General features: G+C 36.2%; 1 protein-coding gene across 1 annotated transcript; it reads left to right on the plus strand.

Annotated features, from left to right (window-relative positions):
• Positions 1-1232: 1232 nt before the first annotated feature.
• On the plus strand, positions 1233-26456 carry LOC148865062 (uncharacterized). Its single transcript, XM_088976354.1, has 10 exons — positions 1233-1518; positions 4436-4513; positions 4632-5212; positions 7303-7929; positions 8048-8202; positions 10214-10428; positions 10534-10667; positions 10761-11125; positions 11207-11310; positions 25864-26456. The coding sequence occupies exons 1-10, from the start codon at positions 1233-1235 to the stop codon at positions 25932-25934; spliced, it is 2616 nt and encodes an 871-aa protein (XP_088832480.1). The 3' UTR covers positions 25935-26456.
• Positions 26457-27557: the final 1101 nt, after the last annotated feature.

The raw sequence follows: 27557 nt of genomic DNA on the forward strand, positions 1-27557 counted from the left end.
TCTTAATTTTTAGGGAAATTGTCTAAAAACTCACCGTGACTTTTCAACATTTTTCTGAAATTCACTATGACCTTTCAAAACATTCAGGAAACCTCATGTCAGTGACTTTTTGCTTTCCAAAACTCACCATCTGTTAGATCACTGTTGGTGTTCATTGATAGAAGTTGTCCATGTCAGCATAAATACAATTTTTCTAACCAAACTACCATTGAATGGCATATTAGTCTTATTAAACATATTTTATGTCAGCCTAATTTTATTCAATTCACCTTTGTTCTAAATGACATTTGATAGAATTGGTTCTTGTTGCATTTGAAATTAAAAGAGATAAAGTGACAGTTGTTTTAGGCAAATAGATATGGAGCATTAGATGAGTTTGATTTGAATCAAAAGCGTTTTTTTTAAGCTCCATTTTTACTTAAATATGTAAAATGAGCAGAAAAATTTTTGGATTGAAATATTTGAGATATACTTTTGCTATTTTTTATTAAATTTCCATTTACAATAGAACAAAGGGCAAAGCAGTAATCTACCAATATTTGTTAATCTATTTAATGTCAGCTTACAAACATGGGGTTCCCTAGATGCTTCGAAAAGTTTTGGTGAGTTTAAGAGAAATGTCATGATGAGTTTTAGAAAATTTTCTTATTTCTATATCATTTTTAATAGGCCCTCTATTTTTTATAAGTGTCAATTTTAATAATAATATCAATTAATTCAAAATGCATGAATATAAAGTTATCTAATAAAATAAAAAGAATAAGCAAAACATAATACAACACTAGAACACGGGTTCAATATACGTGCAATATATGATATATCAAATCCATGTTTATTATGTGCAATAGATTTTAAATTATAATATTGTTAAAACTATTAATTGATCTTTTTTATTGTATTTAAATTTCTTATTTTTATTAGTGTTTATTAAGTTTGATTTTAAGTGGAATTGAAATATTTTTAATTAATGTTTTAAAAAATGATTTTTTAATTTTTATTAACTATTTATAAGGTAAATGTTTTTTTAACTTGGTTTTGTTAATAGTTATTAATAACTATTAATAGTTACTACTACTATTTATAACTATTAATTGTTATAATAACTATTAAGAACTAGTTATTAATAGTTAATAGTTATAACTATCAACAGTTATAACTATTAACTATAAATAATAACTTGGTTTTATTAATAGTTTCTTTGTCAAATTTTATAAGATTCTCCTATAGGGACAATGAATTTTCTACTTCGAACTACACATGCTGCAGCCCTTGATCACCCCTCTGTTCCTGAACACACTTCACACCAGAATTCTGTGTCAAAACAAGCAACGACATTGGAGGGCCTCATTTCTGAAGATCCCATTCCAGATTCCCCTCCGAGCGTAGATGGTGGTAGACTTAGTGGAGTTTCACATGGAAGCACTGGAGATGAAGGGCAAAGTGCAAAGCATCAACTTCCTATTGTTGAGAATCATTCTGATGTTACAGAAGACGAAGGATGGATTATTGTTCCATATAGTATGAATTCACCCCACACCTTTTCTAGTTTTTTGTTGCTCTTAATTTATATTAATGTTGTGTTTCCTCTGTTCATGTTCTACGATATCCATCTCTACAATCTTCAAATTGCCTTATAGCAAGCCATATTTGTCTAAGTGGCGCTTCCGTGATATTCTAGAAATTTGCCCTGATAGATCCATTTGAGTGTTAATTCATACATGTCGCCTAAATAGATAAAAATTGTTTCTTTAGTGGAACATTTTCTAGACATTAGTTCATAATTGGATGGTAATGACAACAAGTTGATTTTATTAGAGAGGAGCTCTTAAACCCCAATTAATTTTTTTCTTGCCCATCTAATGTTTTGTCATGGTATGATTCTTTTAATTCTCTGAATCATATATGATGCATCACTTGTTTTCTTCGGTTATTAACTTTTAATAATTAGAACTATTATTAATAGTTAATTGATATTTATTACTATTAATAATGACTAGTTAATAGTTATAATTACTATTAATTAGTTATTAACAGTGAATAGTTTCCATAATATTTTTAAGATAACTATTAATAGTTATTATTTAGTTTTATTAATAGTTTCCTCGTCAAATTTTATATGATTCTCTTATTAACTCTCATTCGAGAGCTAAAATGAATTTTCTATTTCGAACTACCTCTTCGTTGAATATGGAAGCACTGGAGCTAAAAGGCAAACTACCAAGCATCAACTTCCTATTGTTGAGAATCATTCCAATGTTACAAAAGAAGAATGATGTATTAATATTCCATAAAGTTTAAATTTGCCTCACTACTTTTTTGGGTTTTTGTTGCTATTAATTTTTATTCATGTTTTGTTTCCTCTGTTCATGTATTGCAATATCCATCTCTACAATCTTCAAATTGCATTATAAGCAATCACATTTGTCTAAGTGGTGCTTTCATGATATTCTAGGAATTTGGCTTGAGTGTTAATTCATACATGTAGCTTAAACGGGTATAAATTATATCTTTGGTGGAACGTTTTCTAGACATCAGTTCATACTTGGATGGTAATGACAACCAATTGGTTTTATCAGAGAGGAACTCTTAAGCCCCAATTAATTTTTTTCTTGCCCATTTAATATTTTGTCACGTTATGATTCTTTTAATTCTCTGAATTAGCTATTAGTTATAACTATTATTATTAGTAATAGTTATATATATATATGTGTGTGTGTGTGTGTGTGTTAAATAAAGGTCTTCAGGCTACAACCCCCACCATTCAAACACATGGCATTCTCATTTTTCTAGAAATATAGACAAGTGGCATTTTTTAAGAAGTTGCTATTAAAATCCACAACCCACTACCACTATTTAGACAAGTGGCCTTCTTATTTTCTAGATACATGGCAATTTTTGATAAATTCTTGCTAAAGCCCATATCCCACTATCGATGTACAGTCCGCTACCATTTAGATATGTGGTATTTTCATTTTTTTGGAAAGCTAGACATGTGACATTTTCTGAGAAATTGCTGTTAAAGCCCACAATCCACTACCACTATTTAAACACATGGCATCCTATTAATTCAAGAAATATGATTCAAAAAGTGGATAGTTTCACTCATAAGCATTCTCAATACATATATTTATTAGCTTAACACAACTTATCCATTATCTATTAAATACAAATGGTGGGATCTACTAAAAGATTACCATAAACCCAAGTTTATTTTTAAATGATTTTTTAAAAAAGAAAAATTTATTAATTACAAACTTGATTTAACTTTTAGGAAGCAACTTAATTTAACTTTTAAAATAAATAACTCAAAGTAGGTTTATTAGATAAATAATAAATATCAAATAAAGTGGATTATTATTTATGAATAAGATTTCATTTAATATCTAAAATCAAATTAAAAATATAAATTAATAATGATTTTCAAATATAATAGGTTACATTAGAAATTAGAAATTAGAAAGATACAAAACCCATATTAGTTTTTTTATTTAATTTTTCATAAATAAATAGTAAACTTAAAACTAAATTATACTTAATAGTTATTATTAATAACAACCTAGTTTTATTAATAGCTTCCTCGTTAAATTTTATATGATTCTCCTTTAACTCTCACTCGAGAGTTACAATGAATTTTCTACTTCAAACTGCACATGTTGTAGTCGTCGATCACCCTTCTGTTGTTGAACCCGCTTCGCACCAGAATTCTACGTCAAAACAAGCAATAACTTTGGAGTGCCTTATTTTTTAAGATCCCCTTCCAAATTCCCCCCAAGCATAGATGGACGTGGAAGTACTGGTGTTGAAGGGCAAAGCGCCAAGCATCATCTTCCCATCGTTGAGAATCATTCCGATGTTACAACAGAAGACGAAGGATAGATTACTGTTCCATATAGTATAAATTCGCCTCACAATTTTTCTGGGTTTTTGTTGCTCTTAATTTTTATTCATGTTTTGTTTCCTCTGTTCATGTTTTGCGATATCCATCTCTGCAATGTTCAAATTGCCTTATAACCAATCACATTTGTTTCGTGGTTCCGTGATATTCTAGAAATTTACCCCAATAGATTGATCTGAGCGTTAATTCACACATGTAGCTTAAACGGGTAAAATTGTATTTTTGGTGGAATGTTTTGTAGACATCAGTTTATAATTGGATGATAATGACAGATAGTTGGTTTTATTAGAGAGGAACTCTTATGTCCCAATTAATTTTTTTCTTGTCCATCTATAATATTTTGTCATGGTATGATTCTTTTAGAATCATATCTGATGCGTGACTTATATTTTTAGTTATTTTGATTTCTTAGTGAATGTTCCCCTAAATTTCCCAAGCATGAATTTAATAATCTCTAAATGCCACCGACTTGAATAAATTGTAAATAAGCAATTTGGAGTTCATTTTCTGGTGTTTCTAATTCGTGATGTACACTTGCAGAGGAACTTCCTGATGATTGGAATGATGCACCAGATATACTCACACTTCGCGCCTTGGACCGCTCCTTTGTTTTTCCCGGTAGTTTTATTGTTTTTGAATGTTAATGTTTTTGGATTTTTAGCTTTGACACGACCATCTGGGAGTTCCCTTTTCTGTTGCATTATAACTTCAGTCTGAACTCTATTTTCACAACCAGGTGAACAGGTTCACATTTTGGCATGTCTGTCAACTTCTAATCAAGATAAAGAGCTTATAACTCCATTCAAGGTTGCTGCAATGATGAGTAAAAATGGCTTACAAAAGACTAAGCAGCAAAACGCTAGTATGGAAACTGAATCCAGTTCCATTACTGAAGGAGGGGAAATAAGTCCTGCTAGTCAAAAGGTAGAGCATAATAGTGACACCCCATTAACTACGGAGAAGATTGATCCAAGTGGGGATATTTCTGCAAGCGAATCTCTTCTCAGAATAGAAAGTCATAGAAGACGGACCCAGGCACTTTTGGAAAGATTTAAACATTCCCATTTTTTTGTTAGAATAGCAGAATCAGATGAGCCGCTTTGGTCAAGAAGAAGTGTATCAGGAGGGCCATCTTCAGAATCATCTGAGATGGCTAGGGAAAAATTGACTACAATTAATGGAGGGAACAGAAAATTTTCAAGGAAGGGTACTCAACTCAATGCAGTTATTGATAGAGGAAACTTTGATGCAAGCGTATCTGGTGGAGTAGCTAGAAATACTGTCAAGTGCTGCGCTCTTTCTAATGGGGATATAGTGGTATGTTTTGAAGCTTCCATGGTTGTAGGGGAAGTTAGTCTTTTGCTTTGCTTGATCTTTAATAAGTTTTCCAATCTCACTTTCCATGGCACAGAATCTGTGACTGGTGGATAATGCAATGATTAGCACCCCAATGGTTATTTCATTATTCATAGAAGTCTTGGAAAATGTGGCAAAATACCTGCTACTTCGGTATTCTATGTGAGTCAGCTTTCAAAGTCAAACAATGGAATGCAGAAAGTAGTGGATTTTGGGATCCTTTTGCATCTGCCTTTTGTATTTCTGCCCCAATCCAAGAAGAGTTTGAAGGAAATCAAAGATAAAAAGGCTTCAATATGGGGCAAATTATGTTAGTAATTTTCTTCAATAAATTTGTTTTTGATAATATCAAAGTTGCAACAGTGGTATCAACAAAATCAAGGTTCCAGGATACAATGACCTAGACAAAACCTGCATCATAGAGTGATTTGCATTACCAAAGTACAATCCAAATTCTTCAAATTTCAAAATTGGTAAACATACACTAGTATACACTAGAGTATATGAAAATACTGGTGTAAGCTATTATGACTTTGGGCTAAAGGAATCTCTTGAGATTTATCTGTTTCAAACCTTCCACTGGTCCTATGATAGTTTTCCTAGGGACAGATTATAAGATGGCAATTAAACTTGACCATTCAGCTATTGTGTCCTTGTAATACGTCTATTAGTTGCATTCATTAGAAGTATTACAATTTTTGAATTTGTTAGGGACAGATTTGCAAGATTCTCACTTTGTGCCAAAACAAAAATAATAATAAAAAGCCAAAGGTTAGGACCGTATCAGTTTACCCCTCCCAAGACCCCAGATAGCTAGGATCAACTTTGGGTAATGGCCCTTTTTTGAGATTTGCAAGATTCTGTAAGATGGCAATTAAACTTGGCCATTCAACTATTGCATTCTTGTTATATGCCTAATAGTTGCACTCAGTAGAAGTATTACATCTTTTGAATTTCTAGAGAAATATCACCTAAGAGGTTAAGACCACCATTTGATAACCATTTAGGATTCCAATATCCCCTTTATAATAATTAAATTAAATGGAATTCAGAATTTAAATTCTCATAGGAGCACAATCTCACTCATCCCATGCATAGACATGCAAATATGTGTATGAACACCCATGCAGATATAGTAGCCAATGCAAGAAAGAGAAGTAAAGAATTAACAAAATGTTAGTTCTGTAAATTTTCCATGCAGGCAGATACATATAGTAAATACCTCTTCTCTCTCTCTCTCTCTCTCTCTCTCTGTCTATCTATCTATAAATTTTCCATGCAGGCAGATACATATAGTAAATACCTCTTCTCTGTCTCTCTCTCTCTCTCTTTCTCTCTGCTGTGCCCATGTCTGTGTCTGTGTGCATTAGATGCGAGATGAATGCTCTAGGCGAACATTGGGAAGCCTTAAATGGATACAAGTTTGGTGGGAACCTTTGGGCTACCCTTTTTACATTAATATTTTTTCTGATAATCCCCCTCTTTGGGATTTTGAGTTACTAACTTTTTTCATTCTTCTTAGAACTTCTCTGCAAAGTTTTTCTTGGAGAAAAACCAGGGCAGTCCAAGGGTATACCAGTGTCAACCATGTAGAATTCACCTTTTCTTAAGTTATTCTATAAAACAAAATTTGAATTTATTGCAAACTAGTTTGGCATTTAAGATTTCCATGTTGATACAATTACATGATTATGTCTTTTTTTTTTGATCAATAACACAATTCATTAATTCATTAATTATCACAATAATTACAGAGAAGAAGACACTTTCTCATCTTCCAGCTACATCAAGAGCCCCAAAAAAGGAAACAAGAGAGAAAGAGAGAACAGAAAAAGAAGAAAAGTAAATCACATCTTTGCCCAGAACATGACATCCCTGTCCACCCCTTGTTTAGCTAGCCCATCAGCAAAAGAATTACATGATTGTGTCTTTGCACTCAAAATTGTTTCATTTGTCAGTTGAACTTATATTCCTAACTTGCTGTGGTTGAAAAACCATTTACCAGTATCGTTACTGATTCTCATCCTGTCTCCTTGTTTGGAAGAATACAGGTGCTTTTAGGAGTCAATGTTGGAGTTAATTTTTCAAAAGATCCCATACTTGATGTGCTTCAATTTGAGAAATATCAGGAAAGAAGTTTAGCTTCTGGGAAGGTCAACAACCTTATGTATGCAAATCAGGATGATCCATGTGGGGAACTTCTCAAATGGTTGCTTCCTCTGGATCGCAGTCTTCCTCCTCCAGCTCGTCTTCTATCTCCTGCTTCTTTGAATGCAAGTTCAACATCTCAGAAGTCCACATTTCCTGGTTCATCTGGCTCCCAACTCTTCTCGTTTGGTAACTTGAGAAGTTACTCAATGTCTTCTCTTCCTCCAAATACTTCACCACCCCTTCCTGAAGTTACAACCTCCAATTCTAAACCAAACTTTGAGCTGGAAGACTGGGATCGTTTTCTGCCTCAGAAGTCTCTGAAGAGTCAAGAAACTGGAAGTGAAGAGCGTTTATCCTTTAGAGGTGTATCGCTTGAACCAGAAAGATTTTCTGTTCATTGTGGACTGGAAGGCATCTACATACCAGGAAGGAGGTGGAGAAGAAAACTTGAAATTATTCAACCAGTAGAAATCCATTCTTTCACTGTTGACTGTAATACAGAGGATCTCCTCTGTGTTCAGATAAAGGTACTAGTTGTGATTTTCAAAAAAATCAATATAATGCTGACCCAAAATATTTCTATTTCTATATAAGTGTGTGTTGCCAGTTTCTTTTATTACAACAAAATTAAACATTTTTTTCCAGAATATTTGTCCTGCAAATACACCAGATATTGTGATATTTGTGGATGCTATATCAATTGTTTTTGAGGAGGCTCCAAAAAGTGAACCGCCTCATTCATTACCAATTGCATGCATCGAAGCTGGAAATGACCACAGCTTGCCAAATATTGCCCTCAGGTTGGTATCCCTGGCATGTGTGTTGTATATAGTTTTGGGCTGTTAAAAAATTGCATATTATACTTGTAATTTGGTTACTGCTATTTTTATCCATGTATGTTTAAAGGAAGAATGTTTATATGTTTGCAGAGTACATTTTATCTGTTCCTTTTTATTTTCTTTCTAATCATGGTGCACATGTACACCTAAACTATGCCAAATAATTCCTCTTCCTAATTTCAGACCATAGAATTTGTGGTTGCACTTAGAAGTTTTTATTTGGATTTATGGACAAAATAGTGAATTTTGTTCTTTATGGCAACTTATGACTGTACTTTCAGTTTGAAGTTTTACCAACTTGTGCTTAGTGCTACCCTTTTCTAAAGGATGGGTTCAAGCTTCATAATTAAACTATTTAAAAGGAGCTTTCCCTGAAAACAGGATTATTAATTTTAATTATGCCTAAGAGGAAAGTTACTATCTCAAAAACTCTTCTGGTGTATGCTTGCTTGATTGAAGAAACCATCTTTCTCAGTAGCCATAAAAGCTTACATTTATTTGTCAACCTTCCGTAAAACCTTCCCCCCTGAAAAAATAAAAGGAAAAGAAAAAAGAGGAAGAAAATGGCTCTAAAGGGTAAACAGTCTCAGTCAGATCTTTCTTCTCTAAATTGAATAGGTCTAATGGCTCAGCAGCAGTGGCATGGAAAAGGATATGGAAGTCTATACCTCCTTCAAAATCCTTTCTTTTTCTTTTTTTTTTGTCTGTGTCGACAACTATTATGGAGAGGACCCTAACTATCAATCACCTGCAGGAAAAGGCATGATTCTAGTTAACCCATGTAGTCTCTATTGTCAAGGGGAAGAATCTGTCTCCCACTTTCAGATCTACTGTTCTTTGACTTGCAGCATTTGATGGCATTTTTTCCAGTTGTTAGGGGTGTTCTTTATGCTTTCTAGTGACCCAAGTAGCCTCTTCCCAGCATGGCTCTCTATTCTTGTAAGAGGGGATCCGTTTTGTGGAAGTTAGTCCCAGTTGCAGTTTGCTGGGCCGTCTGGATTTAACATAATGATATGAATTTTAATGGCAAAAATTCACCTATGGAATCAATGATTGGCAAGTTGGAGAGGCTGCTATATCCCTGGTTCTCTAAGTGTCTTCTCATGTTGGGATAGGATCATTGGGAATGATACTTTTGTAATTAGCTCTTGATAGTTCTTATATTGGCTCTCTTTGTACTTTTCTTGGGAGGGAATATCTCCCTCTCGTCTTAATACAATTTCTATTTCCATATTTCAAAAAAAAAAAAAAAAAGAGGGAAGGAAAAGAGTTTTTGAAATTTTTTTTTCTTTATTAATAGATATTGTCTATTATTGATTTATTGTAAAAGTGATGCAACCGGAAAGGTATAAGAAAAAATGTCAAGGGGGATTCTTGACTTCCTCAACTTTTATTCTTTTAAATTGTTAAAAGAGTCTTAGTGATACAACAACAGAAGTATGTATCGTAAAAAGATATGGAGTCGGATAAATGAATCCTGTTTCGTCATTCCATTCTTTTCAGTGCCATATCTATCGTAAAAAGATAGAAATACCTATGTTTAACAATTAACACAAGAAATCTTATGGCTTGGGACATGGACACCGTAGGTCGACCATATTGCTAACATATTCTCAACATTCCACCTCTAGTTGGCATGTTAGTGTTAGATATTTTTAACTTCTCTACTATGATCTGAAGATGAGCACGGGACATATTAGGGTTTGAAACACAAACACTATAAATATAAACAAAACATACTCTCAAGACTTGTAGAAAGATGGAAGTTTAAAAAACTGAATCTGTTAGCCCATTTGCAAATGGATATTAGTGTATAGCTTGTTAAATTTCATACAAATGGGTATTAGCAAAAAGGAATCTATTAATTCTAGCCTTATAGTGTCATATTTTGCAAATGATAATGATATTCGCTCTTCTTATTCCAGTTGAACTTTGATTTTTATTTTTTATTTTATTGTTTATCTTATGGCAGGAAAGGTGAAGAATACTCTTTTATTCTCAAACCAGCAAACTCAGTGTGGTCAAATCTTAAGGGTTATGGTGAAAAAAATTCTCAACTATCACATTTACAGGATGGAAGGACAGCACCAAGTATTCATCTGTCCTCGAGGCTTGGTGAAGGAAAGAGGGTTTCTTTAACTGCTGATAAGTATGCAGTTTTAGTATCATGTAGATGCAACTACACTGGTATCTATCTTATCACAATCCCTTTGTACCTGAAATACTTCAAGATGTGGATTATTAGTTCCTTGATTCTTATCTTATGCTTGGTGTTCATTGTTTTCTCCTTAGAGTCGAGGCTATTTTTCAAGAAGCCTACGAGTTGGAAACCTCGTGTTGCAAAGGATCTCATGATTTCTGTTGCTTCTGAAATGTCACAACAAACTTCTGGGTCCAATGGAAGAACTTCTGAGCTTCCAGTTCAGGTTTAATGCCTGTCTTGTTCAGCATTTCAGCATATGCTTTTGGTTAACCTTGAATTTGAAATTTAAATGGTGGTATGCTTCCAAAATTTTCAGGTTTTAACTCTTCAGGCCTCAAATTTAACATCGGAGGATCTAACCCTAACAGTTCTTGCTCCAGCATCGTTTACTTCACCCCCTACAGTGGTCTCTCTGAATTCTGCACCATCAACACCAAGGAGTCCATTTGTTGGTTTTTCTGAGTTTGCAGGAAGAGTGAGTGGTGAGAGACGTGGTACTGGTGTGCACAGGTTAAGTTCTAGTTCTTTTTCTAGTTCTATTCCCGATAATCAAAAGGAGAATTCTAGTGGTGGAAGAATGTCTGTTCCTTCTCATGAGGAGACTGCTTCTGTTTCTGATGTCATTCCAAGTAATGGATTGGGTTGCACACATCTTTGGTTTCAGAGTACACTTCCTCTTGGGTAATATCTTCTACTTATTTTGGTTGTTAGTGTTTGTTGTTATTGTTAGAAAGCATTGAAAATTATGTTTTATTGTTTCAGATGTGTTCCTGCTCAGTCCACTGCTACTGTCAAGCTTGAATTACTCCCCTTGACAGATGGGATTATTACACTCGATACACTGCAGGTTCATGTTAGAGAGAAAGGTATGAATATGCTCTTATGGTTTGGATGTAACAAGGCTGACTAGTCTTCATATAAAAACTACATGTATGAGCCATTTAAACATTCATAGTTAGGAAGTTTCTTGCTATGCCAGAAAACATGTTCTGCTTGGAAACATTTAAGTACATGATAGACAGGCTAACTTGACAGTTCTTTTATTTGTAAAATAAAAAAAATTCATTAATAGAAAATAAAATTTATAGGAAAGAGGGTCCATTGGTTGGAGTGATGGTAAAGTCTTGAGCTGACAAGAGTCATAATGCACATTTGAGTCGATAATGGTCATTTTGTGCATAAAGTGCCAGATGTTAGGTCCATATCCAGTCCACCCCTCCCAAGGTACCCTTGAAATAGCTGGGGCCAGAATTGGTTAATGGCCTATTAGAATGTATAGGAATGAAGAATATTGAGTGAGTGAACACACCAACCCAAAAAGAATATTTCACACCCAGAGGATAACCAAAGAGTTCAAGTATCTAAATCTTATAAGCTTGTTTATCTGTGCATACATGCATATTGAACTTGATTGCAGACAATAAATATTCTAGTGGCTTCTTTCCCACTTGTTCTTGTGTGTGTTTCATCATGTAATAAATTTTTTCCCAGTTGTTTCTCATCAACTCATTTTACACTGTCTATTACATGCTTTGAGTTACCCTTAATAATTATATTTCTGTTTTTAAACCTGGTGGTTATTTATGGGCTTCTAGGGCAAAACATGCCTCCCCAACATTGACAATCACAAGCCCAATATCCCTAGCTTTTGGAAATAGAGCTTTGCTCTCACTATTTTGGGCTAAGTATCTGATTGTAGTACTCCAATCACTTCTTCTTGAAGCATCAAAATTTATCTTGATGTACCCTTCTGGTGGATCTTTTCATCTCACCTAGTATAGCTTTAAGGTTTACTCTCTTAATTCTTGTCTAAAATGCTAGTAGCACTATATTCTAACATTTAGTGTCTGGCCTCAATGATGTTAGGTGAGGGAGAATAGTGTTATTGAACACCTTTTGATTTATATTTTTCCAAATTTTCCATAGTAACATTCCCATGTTTTCCTTCAATCTGTAAATCTAATCTCTATTGTCTGACTTGTTTACTTTTTCTCTGCTACTCAATTGAGGTTACACACACCCCTTAGAGTTGGGAATATTGGGTCTAATAACATCCAGATTTGTTGTGCATATTCATAGCTTTTGAATATATGAGTACTTTCCTGCTCTCCACATGTGGAGCAATCCATATCTATGTTCCTACCTCTACGTTTTAGGAAACTCTTAGATGGTATTCTATCATTAAATAACAGGTACAAGAAATATTTGATTTGAGGAAGAAATGTTAACGTCCAAATATTCTGATTTTGAATATTACTCTATGATTGCCTTTATTTTGATCTTTCACTAGTCTGTAAGCTGATTTTTTTTTTATCAGTGAAAAATAATTTATTAATCAAAAGATCAAATCAATACAATCATCCCTAGGAGAGGCGTGAGCTGCATCCTCTCCAAAATACATAGGTTAAGGCAGAAAGCAAGTTACAACTGAGCCCAAAACAGATGTTCCATATTGATCCCTTGATTGGCTAAACCATCAGCTAAAGCATTTGCCACTCTTCCCACTCATTGTATGCTTATATTCATATTCCATGTAATCCACTTGAATCTCTTGATTTCATTCCTATAGCACCACATAACAGAATCTGAATCCTTCAACTACCTCACCACCACTTTTGAGTCCCCTTCTACTTGTAGGGACTCCACTCTGAGCTGATTTGCTATTTGCACTCCTTGAACAACCACTAGTAATTCATCCCTTGTAGAGTCTCAAACTCCCATTGGACCTGAGAAAAAATAGATAAGATATTCCCAACCTCGTTTCTGAGGACCCCACCCATACCAGACGAGCCTGGATTACCAAGACTACTTTTATCAAAGCTTAGTTTTACATAATGTTTAAGGGGGGATGTCCAAGTCACTGGTAGTAGTTATTTCTGGAAGAGAAACTTGCCACAGAAGATCAATTCCTCCAGCAATCATCAAAGGAAAAAGAACCCAAAAATTCCTATGTTTTTAACCAATGGATTGCCCTATACAACAAACAATCCTTCATCTTTTGTAGGCTTCTCTCCTTGGAAGATTTTTGCATTCCTTTCTTCCCAAATGGTCTACAACAAAGCTTCTCTAGCACATCTCCACATTCACCTTATTTTTTTAGGCCAAACAAAGGTAGAAGAATAAAATAGCATGCTAACCTCTAATGGCAAAGTCTACCTGCACTGAAACAAATAAAAAATCCAATCCCATGATTTCGCAATAACCACACAAGAAATTAGTAAATGAAAGAAATCCTTATTGTTAGACTTACAAAGAACATGCCAAATAGGTGAGATGCACGGGAAAGGTCTTTCTTTTATTATTGAGGGTTTTTCCTTTCCCACCTAGCAAAAAACACTAATTTTAGGGGGAATAGGCTTACACCAAACTTCCTTGATTGGAAACATTGAGAAGGAGATTGGCAGAGGGATTTAAAAATAAGAGGCACACAAAAAAAGACCAAATCCTTTTGTTTCATTTTGAGGGATCTATACAAACCTTACTAAAGGTACTCAACAAACTGGACAAGGAATGAATCTCCTCATCTCTTAATCCTCTATGAAAACTAAAGTCCCAAGTTGGGGCCAAAGGAGCTGGAGTGGGGATAAATTTGGACACAACCTCCATACTAAGGGTACTCAACCCAAACATCCTCCTAAAAACAAGCAAAATTCCTATAACACACATAATACCTGTTAAACTTGAGAAATTGTGGAAGAATACTATGACTTGCCTTACACGGTGTTGCCAACATGGCTTGACAAGATACACCGACATTCTAACTGTTCTCTAAACAGCCATGAATACTAGCCACCACTTCGTGCCACAAACTCTTTCTTTCCAAAGGCCACCTTCACATCCATTTTTCTAAAAACACTACATTCTTTTGTACTGCATTTCAGTTGAAAAACAGTCCTAGAAGTAGGGACTGTGTTTGAAACAAAGAAAACTAGCAAGAGAAGATTTGAGAAGAAGAGAGAGCTGCGGCAAGAAGAGTTAGAGGATGAGGAGTTCGAACATAACCTCCCTCTAACTCTCTAATACACTTTTATTAAGTTAATCTTTTAGTAATTACAAGAGAGGTCCTTAGTTGGACAAGAAATTACAAAAGAGGAACATAAAAGAGTATGGGCCTAGAATAAGGCCCATTACAGAGAAGAACATAAAGATAACATACAGTAACAGCCTATGGGCCATTCGGCCCTTCTTCTCTACACTCCCCCTCAAGCTGAGCATAGATGTCAATCATGCCCAGCTTGCCAGTGTCATGATGAAGTCTTGCCTTGGAGATGCCTTTGGTGAGAAAGTCTGCCAATTGTCCTTCAGAGGTAACGAATGGAAGGCACACTTCTCCGGAGGAGACTCTTTCTCGGATAAAATGTCTATCAACTTCAATATGTTTGGTTCGACCATGTTGTACCGGGTTGTGAGCAATGTTGTTGGTAGCCTGATTATCACAGTACAACATCATGGGTCTGTCATGATCAATCCCAAGTTCTTCCATTAAGGACCTTAGCCACAACAATTCCGAAACCCCATGTGCCATGGCCCTATACTCTGCTTCTGCAAAAGATCTGGCCACAACAGATTGTTTCTTACTCCTCCAAGAGACAACATTACCAGCCACCAGACTGCAATATCCTGAAGTAGATCTTCTGTCATCCATTTTTCCAGCCCAATCAACATCAGTATAGGCTTCAAGTTTCAAGTGGTCATGCTTGGTAAATAGGATTCCTTTCCCTGGAGAGTCTTTCAGATAGCACAAAATCCGTTCTGCTGCTGCCATATGAGTATCTCTAGGAGCATGCATGAATTGGCTAATGCAATTGACAACATACGCAATATCTGGTCTAGTCATGCACAGGTACAGGAGCTTCCCAAGAAGTCTCTGAAAAACCCCTTTGTCTTCCAACAGAGTTCCATCTGTAGCTGAAAGTTTGTGACTCATATCAATGGGAGTTGCAGTTGGTCTTGCACCCAGTTTTCCAGTTTCAGACAATAAATCAAGAACATATTTCCTTTGGGAAATAAGGATCCCATCCTTGGATCTAGCAACTTCTATGCCAAGGAAGTATCTCAACTCTCTCAGATCCTTAATCTCAAATTCTGTACGGAAGAAAGACTTAAGAGCCAGAATGCCTGAGGCATCATTACCAGTCACTATAATGTCATCAACATACACAATGAGATACACTGCCAAAGGTCTACTTTTCTTCACAAACAGAGTATGATCCGACTGTGTCTTAACATAGTCGAATTTAACAAGTGCAACTCTAAATCTCTCAAACCAGGCTCTAGGAGATTGTTTGAGACTATAAAGAGATTTCTTCAATCTGCATACCTTTCCTTGCATATCTTTCCCATACATCCCTGGGGGAAGGCACATGTAGACTTCCTCATGTAAGTCACCATTCAGAAATGCATTCTTTACATCCAACTGATAGAGAGGCCAATCAAAGTGAGTTGCCAGAGATAAAAGAACCCTCACAGATGTCATCTTGGCAACAGGGGCAAAAGTCTCCAGGTAGTCAATCCCATATGTCTGTGTATAGCCTTTTGCAACAAGCCTAGCCTTGTACCTCTCAATAGTTCCATCAGCCCTGTATTTAATGGTGAAAACCCACTTGCACCCAACCGGATCCTTCCCTTCAGGCAAATCCACCACCTCCCAAGTACCATTTGCATGTAGAGCATCCATTTCGGTTTCCATGGCATCTCTCCATTCTGGAATCCCAAGAGCTTATGAGACAGACCTAGGAATGGGGTTAGAAGCAACAGAAGAGAGATAGGCAAAGTATGAAGGAGAAAGCAGGTCATAAGAAAGGTGTTTGGAAATGCAGTGTGTAGTACATTTCCGCTTCCCTTTCCTAACAGCAATGGGGACATCAAGGTCTGGAAAAGATGATTCCAAAGGAGTTGAAGCAGTACCTGTTATCTCATCTGTGGTTGGGAATGTATGAGCTTCATCTATTGTAAAGGAAACCACTTGCTCATTCCTGGATCTCTGCCTTTGATACACTTTGGGATTATGGATAGGGTGAGGGGGTAAAGAAATAGGGTCCCTGGGACAAGAGGTATGAAATGATTGATCTTCCTTTGACTCATTTGGTGAGGATACAAGTTTGTCAAGAGACTCAACTGGGACAAGAAGAGAAAGAGCAAAAACTTGTGACAGACTCTCCCCCTGTGGACAAAGTCCATCCTGAGAGGAACCATAAAAAGGAGAAAGTTCATTAAAGGTAACATCCATAGAGACATGTCGGGTGCCAGTCTTTGGATCAAAACAACAATAACCCTTTTGTGTGGGGGAGTAACCAAGGAAGATACATTTATGGGCTTTCGGTTCAAACTTGTGTCTTTGCACACTTGGAATGTGAACATAGCAGGTACAGCCAAACACACGAAGAGGAATTGGGAAGAGATCCTTGTCTGGATGAAGAAGACTGAAGGGGGATTTAAACCCTAGAACCCTGGATGGCATACGGTTTATGAGATAGGTAGCAGTAAGTACAACATCACCCCAAAATCTTGTGGGAACATGTGAGGCAAACAAAAGGCTCCTTGCAACTTCAACAATATGTCTATTTTTCCTCTCAGCAACTCAATTTTGTTCAGGGGTTCTAACACAGGAGCTTTGATGAATAACCCCCATGTTTGAAAGATACAAGGATAAACTCTTCTCAAAATACTCTTTTGCATTGTCAGATTTGAAAACCTTAATTCTGGTACCAAATTGAGTTAGAACAAGCTCATGAAATTGCCTCACAAGTCTTGGGACTTCATCCCGGGATTTCATTAAGTATAACCAGGTGAATGTAGAGAAGTCATCAATGAACAAGATAAAATATCTGTAACCCCCCATAGAGGATAAATGGTATGGCCCCCACACATCAGAGTGCACAATATGAAAAAGAAAAGAGGATCTTTTATTGCTCACAGGGTAATTTTTTCTACAGTGCTTTGACAACTGACAAGACTCACAATTGAGACTGGACACACTGACTCCCTTAAACAGTTTTGAAAACAAATGGCTTAAAGCAGAAAAAGGTAAATGACCCAACCGACAATGATTCAACATAATTTGACTAGCAGACTCTGAAAAAGTAGAACCAAAAGCAACATTCTTGGGATGATCAAAGCATTGGCCAGGGGTGTCGAGCAAGTATATTCCATTCGCTTCATGGCCACTCTCAATCACCTTCTGAGACTTCAGGTCCTGAAACACACAGTGAGAAGGGAAAAAGGTTACACAACAATTTAATGATTTGGTCAGGCTACTTACAGATAACAACTTGGTATTTAATTTAGGCACATGAAGAGTGGAAGATAAGAGTAAGGAGTCTGTAGCCTTGACAGTTCCCTTGCCGGAAATAGGGGCAAGAGAACCATCGGCTAAGGTGATTTTGTCACGGCCAGGAAGTAAATCATATGAAACAAATAAAGTGGAAATGTTGGTCATGTGATTAGAAGCACCTGAGTCTATGATCCAAGGGGTTTTGTGTTACTTGAGGTGGATGCATGGTTAGCGGAAGCCCTTGTACCTGAGTGAGCAAATGCAATGGTGGCTGAACTTCTAGAAGGGATGGATGATGAAGATGCACCTTCAAGCTGATTGATCATCTTTCCAAACTTCTCATATTTAGCTTTCATGGCTGCCAACTGTGCACTGGTAGATTCAACCTCTATATCTGTGCCTGTGGCTGCATGTGCACTTCCTGTCTTTCTACTATCATTCTTCTTCTGGAATCTGATAGGTACAAGATTGGGATGCAACTCCAGCACTTGTCCTTTGAATGTTTCGGCTTCTTACAATATTCACACATCACTTCTTTCCTTCCTGTGCCACTGTGAGCTTCTGTAACCCCTTTGGGTTTAGTTCCCATATTTGCAAAATGATCATTAATACCAACTCCTTGAACTTGCACTTGCCTTCTACTTTCTTCACTGCTGACCAGAGTATATGCTTGTGACAATGAAACATCTTCCTTGGACAAGATGTTTTGCTTTGTAATATCATATTCAGAATTCAGTCCTGTCAAGAACTCAAACACCCTATTCCGTTCAACCAATTTCCTGTATGTTTCAGCATCCTTAGGGGTATCCCAAGTCACAGCCTCTATCAAATCAATCTCTTGCCATATAGATTTTAAGATTGAGAAGTATGCTGCAAGTGACTTCTCCCCCTGTCTTAGATTTTTCACATCACTTCTCAGTTTGTAAGCTCTAGCAACATTCAACTTCTGGGAATAAGTCTCTGCAACCCTATCCCAGATCTCTTTAGCCGAATTCATCCACAGATAATGTTGACTGATCTGTGGCTGCATTGAGTTCACAAGCCACCCAATCACAGTGTAGTTTTCTTGTACCCATCTCTCATAAGATGGATCATCCTCTGAAGGAGCTTTCTTGCTCCCAGAAATAAAACCCCATTTTCCTTTGCTACAAATATGAATCTTCACTGATTGTGACCAAGCTAAGTAATTGGTCCCATCAAGCTTGACTGTAGTTACAGCTAGCATAGAATCGGTTGGGGTTCCCAAAATCTGCCCACATTCAGCAGTATTTTTGTTTTCAAAGTTTGAGAAATCCATCATGCAAAGTTCGGTGATAGTTCTTTCTTTACTGTTTCAGCCTCCAAAAAGACACCCAACAACCTCCAAACACAAGGTATTTCAGATTCTAACAGCCGATGTCCCAAAGAGGAAGACAAAAGACTACAGTCATTGAGAGACCTTCTGTTGAACACTCAGTGTGCAATACTTAACAGCCCACTGTTTACCGTTTCAGCCTTCAAAGTATAGGGCACTGTTTACTATTTCAGCCTTCAAGAAGGGGCTGGAATGAAGATGAGACTAGTACCACTTAGTTTTAACAGTCTCAGCAACTTCCCAACCCAATAATCAGCCGAATAGGACCTCCAAAGCAACCCAGAAATTTCTGGGTAGGAGCAGTCCAGCAACAGTGGCCGAATGAAGCAGTCTCAGCAGCAGTGATTCCAGGGGTATTTCGGCTACTTGACAGTCCAGAAAAGAAATAAAAAACAACCCAGAAATCTCTGGATTAAATCAGACCAGAGGATAGCCGAATAGCTGTACTGTTTCCAAAGAAACTTCGACCCTTTTTAACAGTCCAAAACAGTGAAAAATTAACCCAGAAACAACTGAGCAAAGACTTACAGTAAGAGAGTCTCTGGTTTGAACAATAAACCAGGCCGAACACTTGTCCTCTAGGATGACTTTGAAAACCCTTTTATCTGATTTTAAATCAGGCAAAGCAACTTGTTCTCTGATTCTTCCTGGTCACCGAACCCTTCTCCAAGTGTGTAGAAGCTTGGGAACCCTCCAATGACCTCCAAGAATCAGGCGGATGACTGTAAACTCTCAGCCCTAGAACCTCCTCATGTAGTTGGCTGGACTAGAACCACATGAGGGACACGCCAAGCAGTGGCCTGCTCTGATACCAAGTTGAAAAACAGTCCTAGAAGTAGGGACTGTGTTTGAAACAAAGAAAACTAGCGAGAGAAGATTAGAGAAGAAGAGAGAGCTGCGGCAAGAAGAGTTAGAGGATGAGGAGTTCAAACATAACCTCCCTCTAACTCTCTAATACACTTTTATTAAGTTAATCTTTTAGTAATTACAAGAGAGGTCCTTAGTTGGACAAGAAATTACAAAAAAGGAACATAAAAGAGTATGGGCCTAGAATAAGGCCCATTACAGAGAAGAACATAAATATTGCATACAGTAACAGCCTATGGGCCATTCGGCCCATCTTCTCTACAATTTCCTATGCCTAAACCCCCTTCCTCTTTACTTTTGCACACAATCTCCCACTCAATTAGATGGTCCATCTTATTTTCTCCTGGCTCCCATAGAAAATCTCTCATAAGTTTCTCTAATTCCGTGGCTTCTCTAGGTGGGATATGATTTGATTGTAGATTTATCTTTCGGGTTTAGATTCGAAGCTATTTCATCCTTTTTACTCTCTGATGATATGACAATTGGTTTAATTTTCTTTTATTTTCTTGGCGGGTTTAATCTTGCCTTTATCACACTCATTGGTAGATGGCCTAAAAAGGTCCTTCACTCTCAAAATCATATCATCCATATTCTTATTCTCCTTCATGTATTCATCGAGTAAGATTTTTTTTTTTTTATTTTATCCTTTATACTTTCCCCAGTCACCCATCTTAATATTTGCATTTTTGCCACAATCATTTTTTGAACATGTTTTTTGACTTTTGAACACTTTGCTCTGTACAAAATTGCTGGCCCTATAACCATTTTATAAAGTTTTCCTTTTAGATTAAGTTGTATTCTCCTAAAACATAATATTCTAGATGCATCCCTACATTTTGCCCAATTTATATGGGCAATATCCTCCTCACTCTCTCCCTTGTTGTGGGTTATCGAACAAAGGTAATGAAAGATGTCACATTGAGATATCTCTAGGTCAAAAAAGGCCATTACCCCCTAGACTAGTTGTGGTTCTAACTTCTATCCTTCGGCATTTTTTTTTGCACAAAGTGGCGACTCTCAGATTTGAATTAATTTTCTCACTCTTGCTAGCACAAGATTATACTATTATACCAAGTAATGGTTCTTTCTTCTAAGGTATTTATCCACTAATCTAATTTTCCATTTAATCCTTCTTTAGTTTTACCAATTTATAGTTTTATGCTTCATTTGTTAATAAATAATATGCACCATGGTCTCCTCGTAAGTATGTTTAGTCAATTCATCCATGATCACTACAAATAAATAAGGGACAAGTACTAAGCCTTGGTGAAGTTCCATTATAATTAGAAATTCCGGTTCTCCTATAGGTGTTCTATCATTGGTTTTTAGCCCTTCATACATGTTCTTAATTAAATCCACATATCTATTTGGCTTCCTCTCTTTTCAAAAACCCACCATATTATCTCTCTCAGGATTATCATATGCCTTCTCTAGATCAATAATACCATATGAAGATCTCACTTCTCTTTAAAATTTTCTATCAATTGATTCAATAAACAGATAGCTTTCATTGTTGATCTCCCTGTCATGCCACTAAATTGTTTTCCCAATATACTTTTTATATGTCTTAATCTCTGCTCAATTACTCTATCCCAAAGTAAAGTGAAACTTTGGGAGGATCCATGGTGGGGGACTCCCCTCTTATCTTACCCCAGAATTTATAACCTCACAATATATTAATGAACTTGCAATCATGGACCAAGGGAGAATCACATGGAACCTAGGGTTGAGGGGAGGGATTAGAAGGTAAGAAACTCTAGATATAATAGATCTTCTGTTCTCTCTCTCTCTCTCTCTCTCTCTCTCTTTGATAAAAGATGTAATAGATCTTCATGATAACCCAAAAGAGGTACCCCTTGATATCCAATGGGCAAGTTCACTTGTGCATTCTTTTTCAATACTGCCACTCTCTTTCCCATCTAAGGCTCTTTGGATTGGTCTGTCCCCTCCAAAAGTAAAACTTTCTGTTAAGAAGCTACTATGCAGGCCATTAACACAAAGGACAGACTTCATAGGAATGAAAAACTTGACGCCTCTCCCCTCATTTGTGTGCTCTTTGTTCCCAAGAATGGAGAGAACACTAACCATCTCTTTTTATACTTTCAGTTTGCTTCTCAGGTTCGGATCTATTTTCTCTCTCTCCTTGGTGGAGTATGAATAGCACCATCATCTATTCTTCTCCATCAACTTGCTGGTATGCCACACAAAAAGAAAAAATTCTATGGCATTGTATGAGAGCTGCAATCCTATGGAGAATATGGGGAGAAAGGAACACTAAGTTTTTTTTTAATGATGAATAACAGTTATGACTTTTATTAATAAAGATATAGAAAGGAGTAGTACAAAGTGTGTTCATACATCATCAGATAATCCCTCAAAGGCAACCCTTGGTTAACCACCTCATCTAAGATCCTTTAAAACTCTTAGTCCTTGGGATATTTGTCCCCAAAAATCTAATTTTTTAATGCTCCATGTTTTTCTAAACTATTTTCCAATCAGAAAATCTTGGGAATACTAGGATTTTTGAAGACAAGGACTTGGATATCAACTCCTTTATTGAAATTTTCGAAAATGAGAATAGAACATTGGGCTTTGGCATGTGAGGAATTTAAAGGTGTTTTCATTTGATGATCTTTGGAGAGATTGACTGATAGTGATATCTCACCAGCCTAGAGCCTCTGAAATAGTAGAGGAATGGAGAGCTTCAAAGGGGGGAATATAAAATTTAATTTTGGTGGCCGTTGTCTTTGTAACCTGGGGCATTTAGAATTGGAGGCATTGTAAGAGATCATGGATGTAAAACTCTTCTCAGCTATTCAAGCCTAACTGGGCATGGTAATTCTTTGAGGGTTGGGATTTTGGCAGTAAGAGAAGGCTTGAATCTAATGATTTCTCAAGGGTGAACAGAAGTTGTCATTCAAGGGGACTACCAAATTCCTTAAAGTTTTATGAGGCAAGAAGAAGACATTCCATGGAGGTGTAGAACCTTAATTTAATAAGTACAGAAACTAGGGCACAATCTAAAGAGCTCATTTAATTTGGATGGGTCCCTAGGTTTGCAAGTGCGCTGTAGATTTTCTTGCCAAGTTTGGAGTAAACAAAGAGCATTTAGTTTGGGGAAAACCTGGGCCATTTATTATGTTGTGAGTTTCTTTATGAGCTTATTATTTGATATCTTGACTAACACGTTGGCCCCGTTACTTTTCAGGAAGCTATTTATTTGGGTAAGTGCACTTACCTGGGTAGGAAACACTTACCCAGGTAAGTACATTTACTTGTGTTCTTTCTTTGTCTTTTTTTGAAGATCAATAAAGAAAAAAAATTATTCAAATAGGCCAAAAGGTGTTAGACAGTTATGCCCTTAGCTCCAATCAGATTGATGTACCTTTTCTTCAAAAGGTACATTGATTTGGTGACAAGAAGTCACCCCAATTCTTACAAAACAGAAGCAGAGAACAAAAAACAGAAAATACAGCAAGACTTAATCATTCAGGGTATTCCAGAAGTCATCTCCAAAGTTTTCTTTGCTTAGTCCTTTGAATTCTGGCAAAACTAAAACCCACCCTACAATCCTTGAACTGATGAGTGATGACAGCCGTTAACTCTATATTGCTTCTCAATTTGCCTTCAAATATTCTCTTATTTCTTTCTTTCCAGACCTCCCAACATACATCAAATAGAGCACAAATCCACATGATTTTTGTTTTGATGTTTCCATTTACCCTCGGCCAGCGCCCAAAAATCTCCATACAGACATTAGGATCCCAACCATCCATGTTAAATAGCTTGAAGAAATAGGCCCAAATACTCCTAATGTAATTGCATCGAATCAGAGGGTGAAGAATAGACTCCTCTTCAAACAAGCAAAGATTGTCTTGAGTCAGGATACTTCCCATTGAGATGAGCCAAGCAAAAGACTCCACCACTGGGGGAATTGGTTTCCCCTATTCTCCTTTAATTGAGTCAGACCCTACCTAATTTCTGGACAAAGCATTGTACAGAGATTTAATAGGTAAGTTGACCAATCACCTTTTTTCCCATAAAATGTTATTATTAGAAGGGAAATTTTGTCCCATCATTTGTTGGCAACTTCTCCCCAGTTAGGAAAGTTACCCACCACTTTCCCCCTGGTGGGAAAGTTAACCACCTAGGTGATACCCGGGGAAAGGTCATTTACCATGGGACCTATGGTTTACCAAAAAAAGAACATGGGATTGTTGGTCTACGGTAATCACTTTCCTGTTGACCAATTTCTCCCCTCTCCATTTACCAAAAAATGAATGGGGTCATTGTACATCTTGTACTTATCCATTCTATCTAGCTCTTGGGTAGTGTATTTTTTGGATGAATAAATTGCATGTTGTTACTCAAAAAAATCTTTCAAAGTTTTATAATATGGCTAATGAGCTTAATCCCATGATAATCATTGCAACTTTGTATATCACCTTTGTTGTTGAATATAGAAACCATAGTGTTCTTTACCCATTCATCTAACATCTTTGTTCATTATCCTATTGTGATACTATCATATCCTAATTCATTTTGAAACTTATAATTTTATGAAGGTACATATTATTTTTAGTAATATTAGAGTCACTAATTCCTCCTCGACTATCACCTTCTTTATGCTCTTCATTTAATATCTATTAAAATAGCTTCTCCATCTATTCTTGATTTCCTCATCTTTTATCAAGTCTCTTTGATGCATCTAACACGAAAGTATTTGCATATGGTTTGACACAAAAGGACAAAAATGTTGAAATGGGTAAGTTTTGGTTTGGATGTAAAATTAAGGGAAAACATAAATCAATTTAATTCCTAGAATCAGTCAGTGAGATCCTAGAGTGAATATGATTTATGGTAATCAGTCACGACAATAGCTTAAATCATGCAACACGATAATTAATCACTACCTGATTTCTGGGACAGAACTATATATAGATAGATAGAGAGATCCCATATTAGCTCCTGCATCATTAAGCCTTTAAAAAATCCCTAAATTTTCACTTCCACAAGAATAATTTTAGGGTTCAAATCTCTAAAGCTGCGTTTAGAAACAATGCAAATGGAGTGTAAATCCTGGTTCAGGGTAAATTTCCACTCTGGTTCACTTTTGCGTGTGTTTGGCAACATTACATTTTTGCATTGACAAATGACAGATCAATGCATATTTACATTGATAATAAGATGTAAAAATACATCAATAAAAACGAAGTAAATTTGCATTCAAGTGGGCTTTTGATAAAAAAAAAAGCATATGCTTTATTGGAATTCGTGTTTGCATCCATTACAGCCAAAAGTCTGTATGGTAAGGAGGTAAATTTGTCAATGCAAAACTAACCCAACTTTACAATTTATATGAACCGTTTTGCACTCTACATATTTGCATTGTTTTCAAACGCAGCCTGAAAGAAAGAAGCCTCTTACCATATTTGTTGTTCCCAAGACAGTTGCAATTGGTGCATTTACCAAAGACATTTAAGGAGTCTGAGATGCACTATATCTGAAATGGTTATCAATCGGGAGTCTATTTAGCATTGATGTTAAGAAGAATATGGAAGTTATGGATTAGAAGAGGCCATAGTTTTTGTGTTTTGTCGTTTCGTAAATGAAATGTAACCCAACTTCCAAATAAGTTGGAGCCTTGGAGGGGCAGATATGGTTTCTTCTGTGCCATTTCTTTTTTATTTTTTCTCCCAGCATTGAATTTAGTCCTACACTTTTTTCATTTTTGTGAGCTTATTTTGTTTATTGAATTTGATTAACATTACAGGCATTACCCCCCCCATGTAGGGTTAGGGTATATGGGACCAAGTTATTCAAATAACTTGGCAAGTTATTGCTACCTTTCTGGCCAGTGTTTAACCCCACATTCTAGTGGGTAGAAGCAATGATTCTGATTGGAACATTTGTTTGCAATAACAGGTCGGACCTATATCCCAGAGCACTCCCTGAAGATCAATGCCACTACCAGTATCAGAACAGGGATCATTTGATATTTCGATATGGCATTTACCCCTTCTGAATATTCTAGTCTGATCATCCAAAGTTTCATCAGATTATCAGGCAGTTAATGGCTGTTAGCTTGTCCGGATGGCCATCACCAAGACAGTATAATTTGTTCAGTTTATTCTCAAGGAGTATTGCAGTGGGGAACTTGCATTGTTAAATTAATTCTTTCCCAAGGTGTCACCTGAGCTATTAATGGGCGCAGTTTATGGGTCCCATGTTCACTCCTTGAATTTCACATTGTGAACGTTCATCTGGGAATGTCAGTTTTCCCAATTCCCTTGCGCAGGGAAAGAGAAGAGATTATCAGAATACATACCACCACGTAGAAGAACAAAATTGTGTGAATGTAAGTCTTTTTTTTTTATTATTATTATTATCAAATAAAAGCAGGTAATTCTTGATTTTAAGGTCAGGGTACCATGCATGATATTTGTCTTCTAGAATTATTAAATGGCTTCCAGTGGACCATAAATTGATTACTGACAAATGGAATTTCCTTTCATCAAGCTGACTCTCCTCACTAAGCCGTGTTTAGATCAATATTATTTGGGCAAATGGTTGAACCACTTGATTTATTCAAATTAAAAACATTAATTAATAAAATAAATAAATTTTAAAGGGTTATAGGCTTATAGTTATCTTTTAATCAAAATATGCTTTACATAATAAAATATTAGAGGGCATATTGCATGTTAAAATGTAAATAAAGTTAGTTTCACCGTGCCAACATTTCAAAGAATTGAGCATAAAAAAAAGAAAAGAAAAAGAAAAAAAAAACTGTTTTTGGTTTTGTCTACCAGTTCCCCGTTTTGATAGTCCAACTGTCCAATCTGCTTGGACTTTGACAACATTGGTTTCCAAAGGGCGTGGATTATTTCCAAAGAATCTCCTTCAATTAGAATTTGATTCAGCTTAAGCTGTTGAGCAAGTAATAAACCTTTCCTGAAAGGTGAAAGCCTCCAGTTCAATGGGTGATGCGGTTTAAAATTATGATTCAAGAAGCATCAAATCATTCTCAAAGAATAAGATAAATAGACCTTAATTTAAACTAACTAATGGGCTTTAAACAGTGTTTTTGGTTAGTGGGTTTCTAACAACTAGTTTACTAATGGGTGTTTTATTAAATGTTACATTTCCTTGGGGGAAGGATAACTCTAATTAAAAACGTTGGCCAATTTATTAGTGTATTTCCTATCTACTTTCTAAGTACTAGGAAAAGTGACAAACCAATTAGAGAAGATTACAAGGGACTCCCTATTGGAACAGGAAGAAACTAAGGAGATCACCTAGTGAAGTAGGAGGTGGTTCCTAGAAGTAGAGATGATTGAAGCCTAGAAATAGGAAATATCAAACTAAGAAATATATCATTATTGGGGAAGTGATTGTAGAGTTTGTTTATGCAATAAGATAGACTGTGGCATAGAGTGATTGCTAACGTACATGGATTGGCAAACAATTATTGGGATGTGGGTCTCAATGCTAGGGCTTTTCATTTTTCTCCTTAGAAAGCTATCCATGGCATCTTGCCTTTCATTCTCCTTTATTTCAAATTTAATGCCTGTGCAAGAAACAAAGTGTTGTTTTGGGAAGATGCTTGGGTTAGAGGG

Source organism: Nelumbo lutea, chromosome 3, assembly GCF_056320005.1.
Source record: "Nelumbo lutea isolate HS-2025 chromosome 3, American lotus-T2T, whole genome shotgun sequence".
Classification (NCBI taxonomy): Eukaryota; Viridiplantae; Streptophyta; class Magnoliopsida; order Proteales; family Nelumbonaceae; genus Nelumbo; species Nelumbo lutea.

What these genes read in the sequence shown, in the direction of transcription:
- LOC148865062 (XM_088976354.1), top strand. Translation starts at nt 1,233, where the DNA reads ATGAATTTTCTACTTCGAACTACACATGCTGCAGCCCTTGATCACCCC. An exon ending in ATGGATTATTGTTCCATATA is followed by an intron (nt 1,519 to 4,435) that starts GTATGAATTCAC and finishes GTACACTTGCAG; the next exon opens with AGGAACTTCCTGATGATTGG. An exon ending in TTTCTAATGGGGATATAGTG is followed by an intron (nt 5,213 to 7,302) that starts GTATGTTTTGAA and finishes GGAAGAATACAG; the next exon opens with GTGCTTTTAGGAGTCAATGT.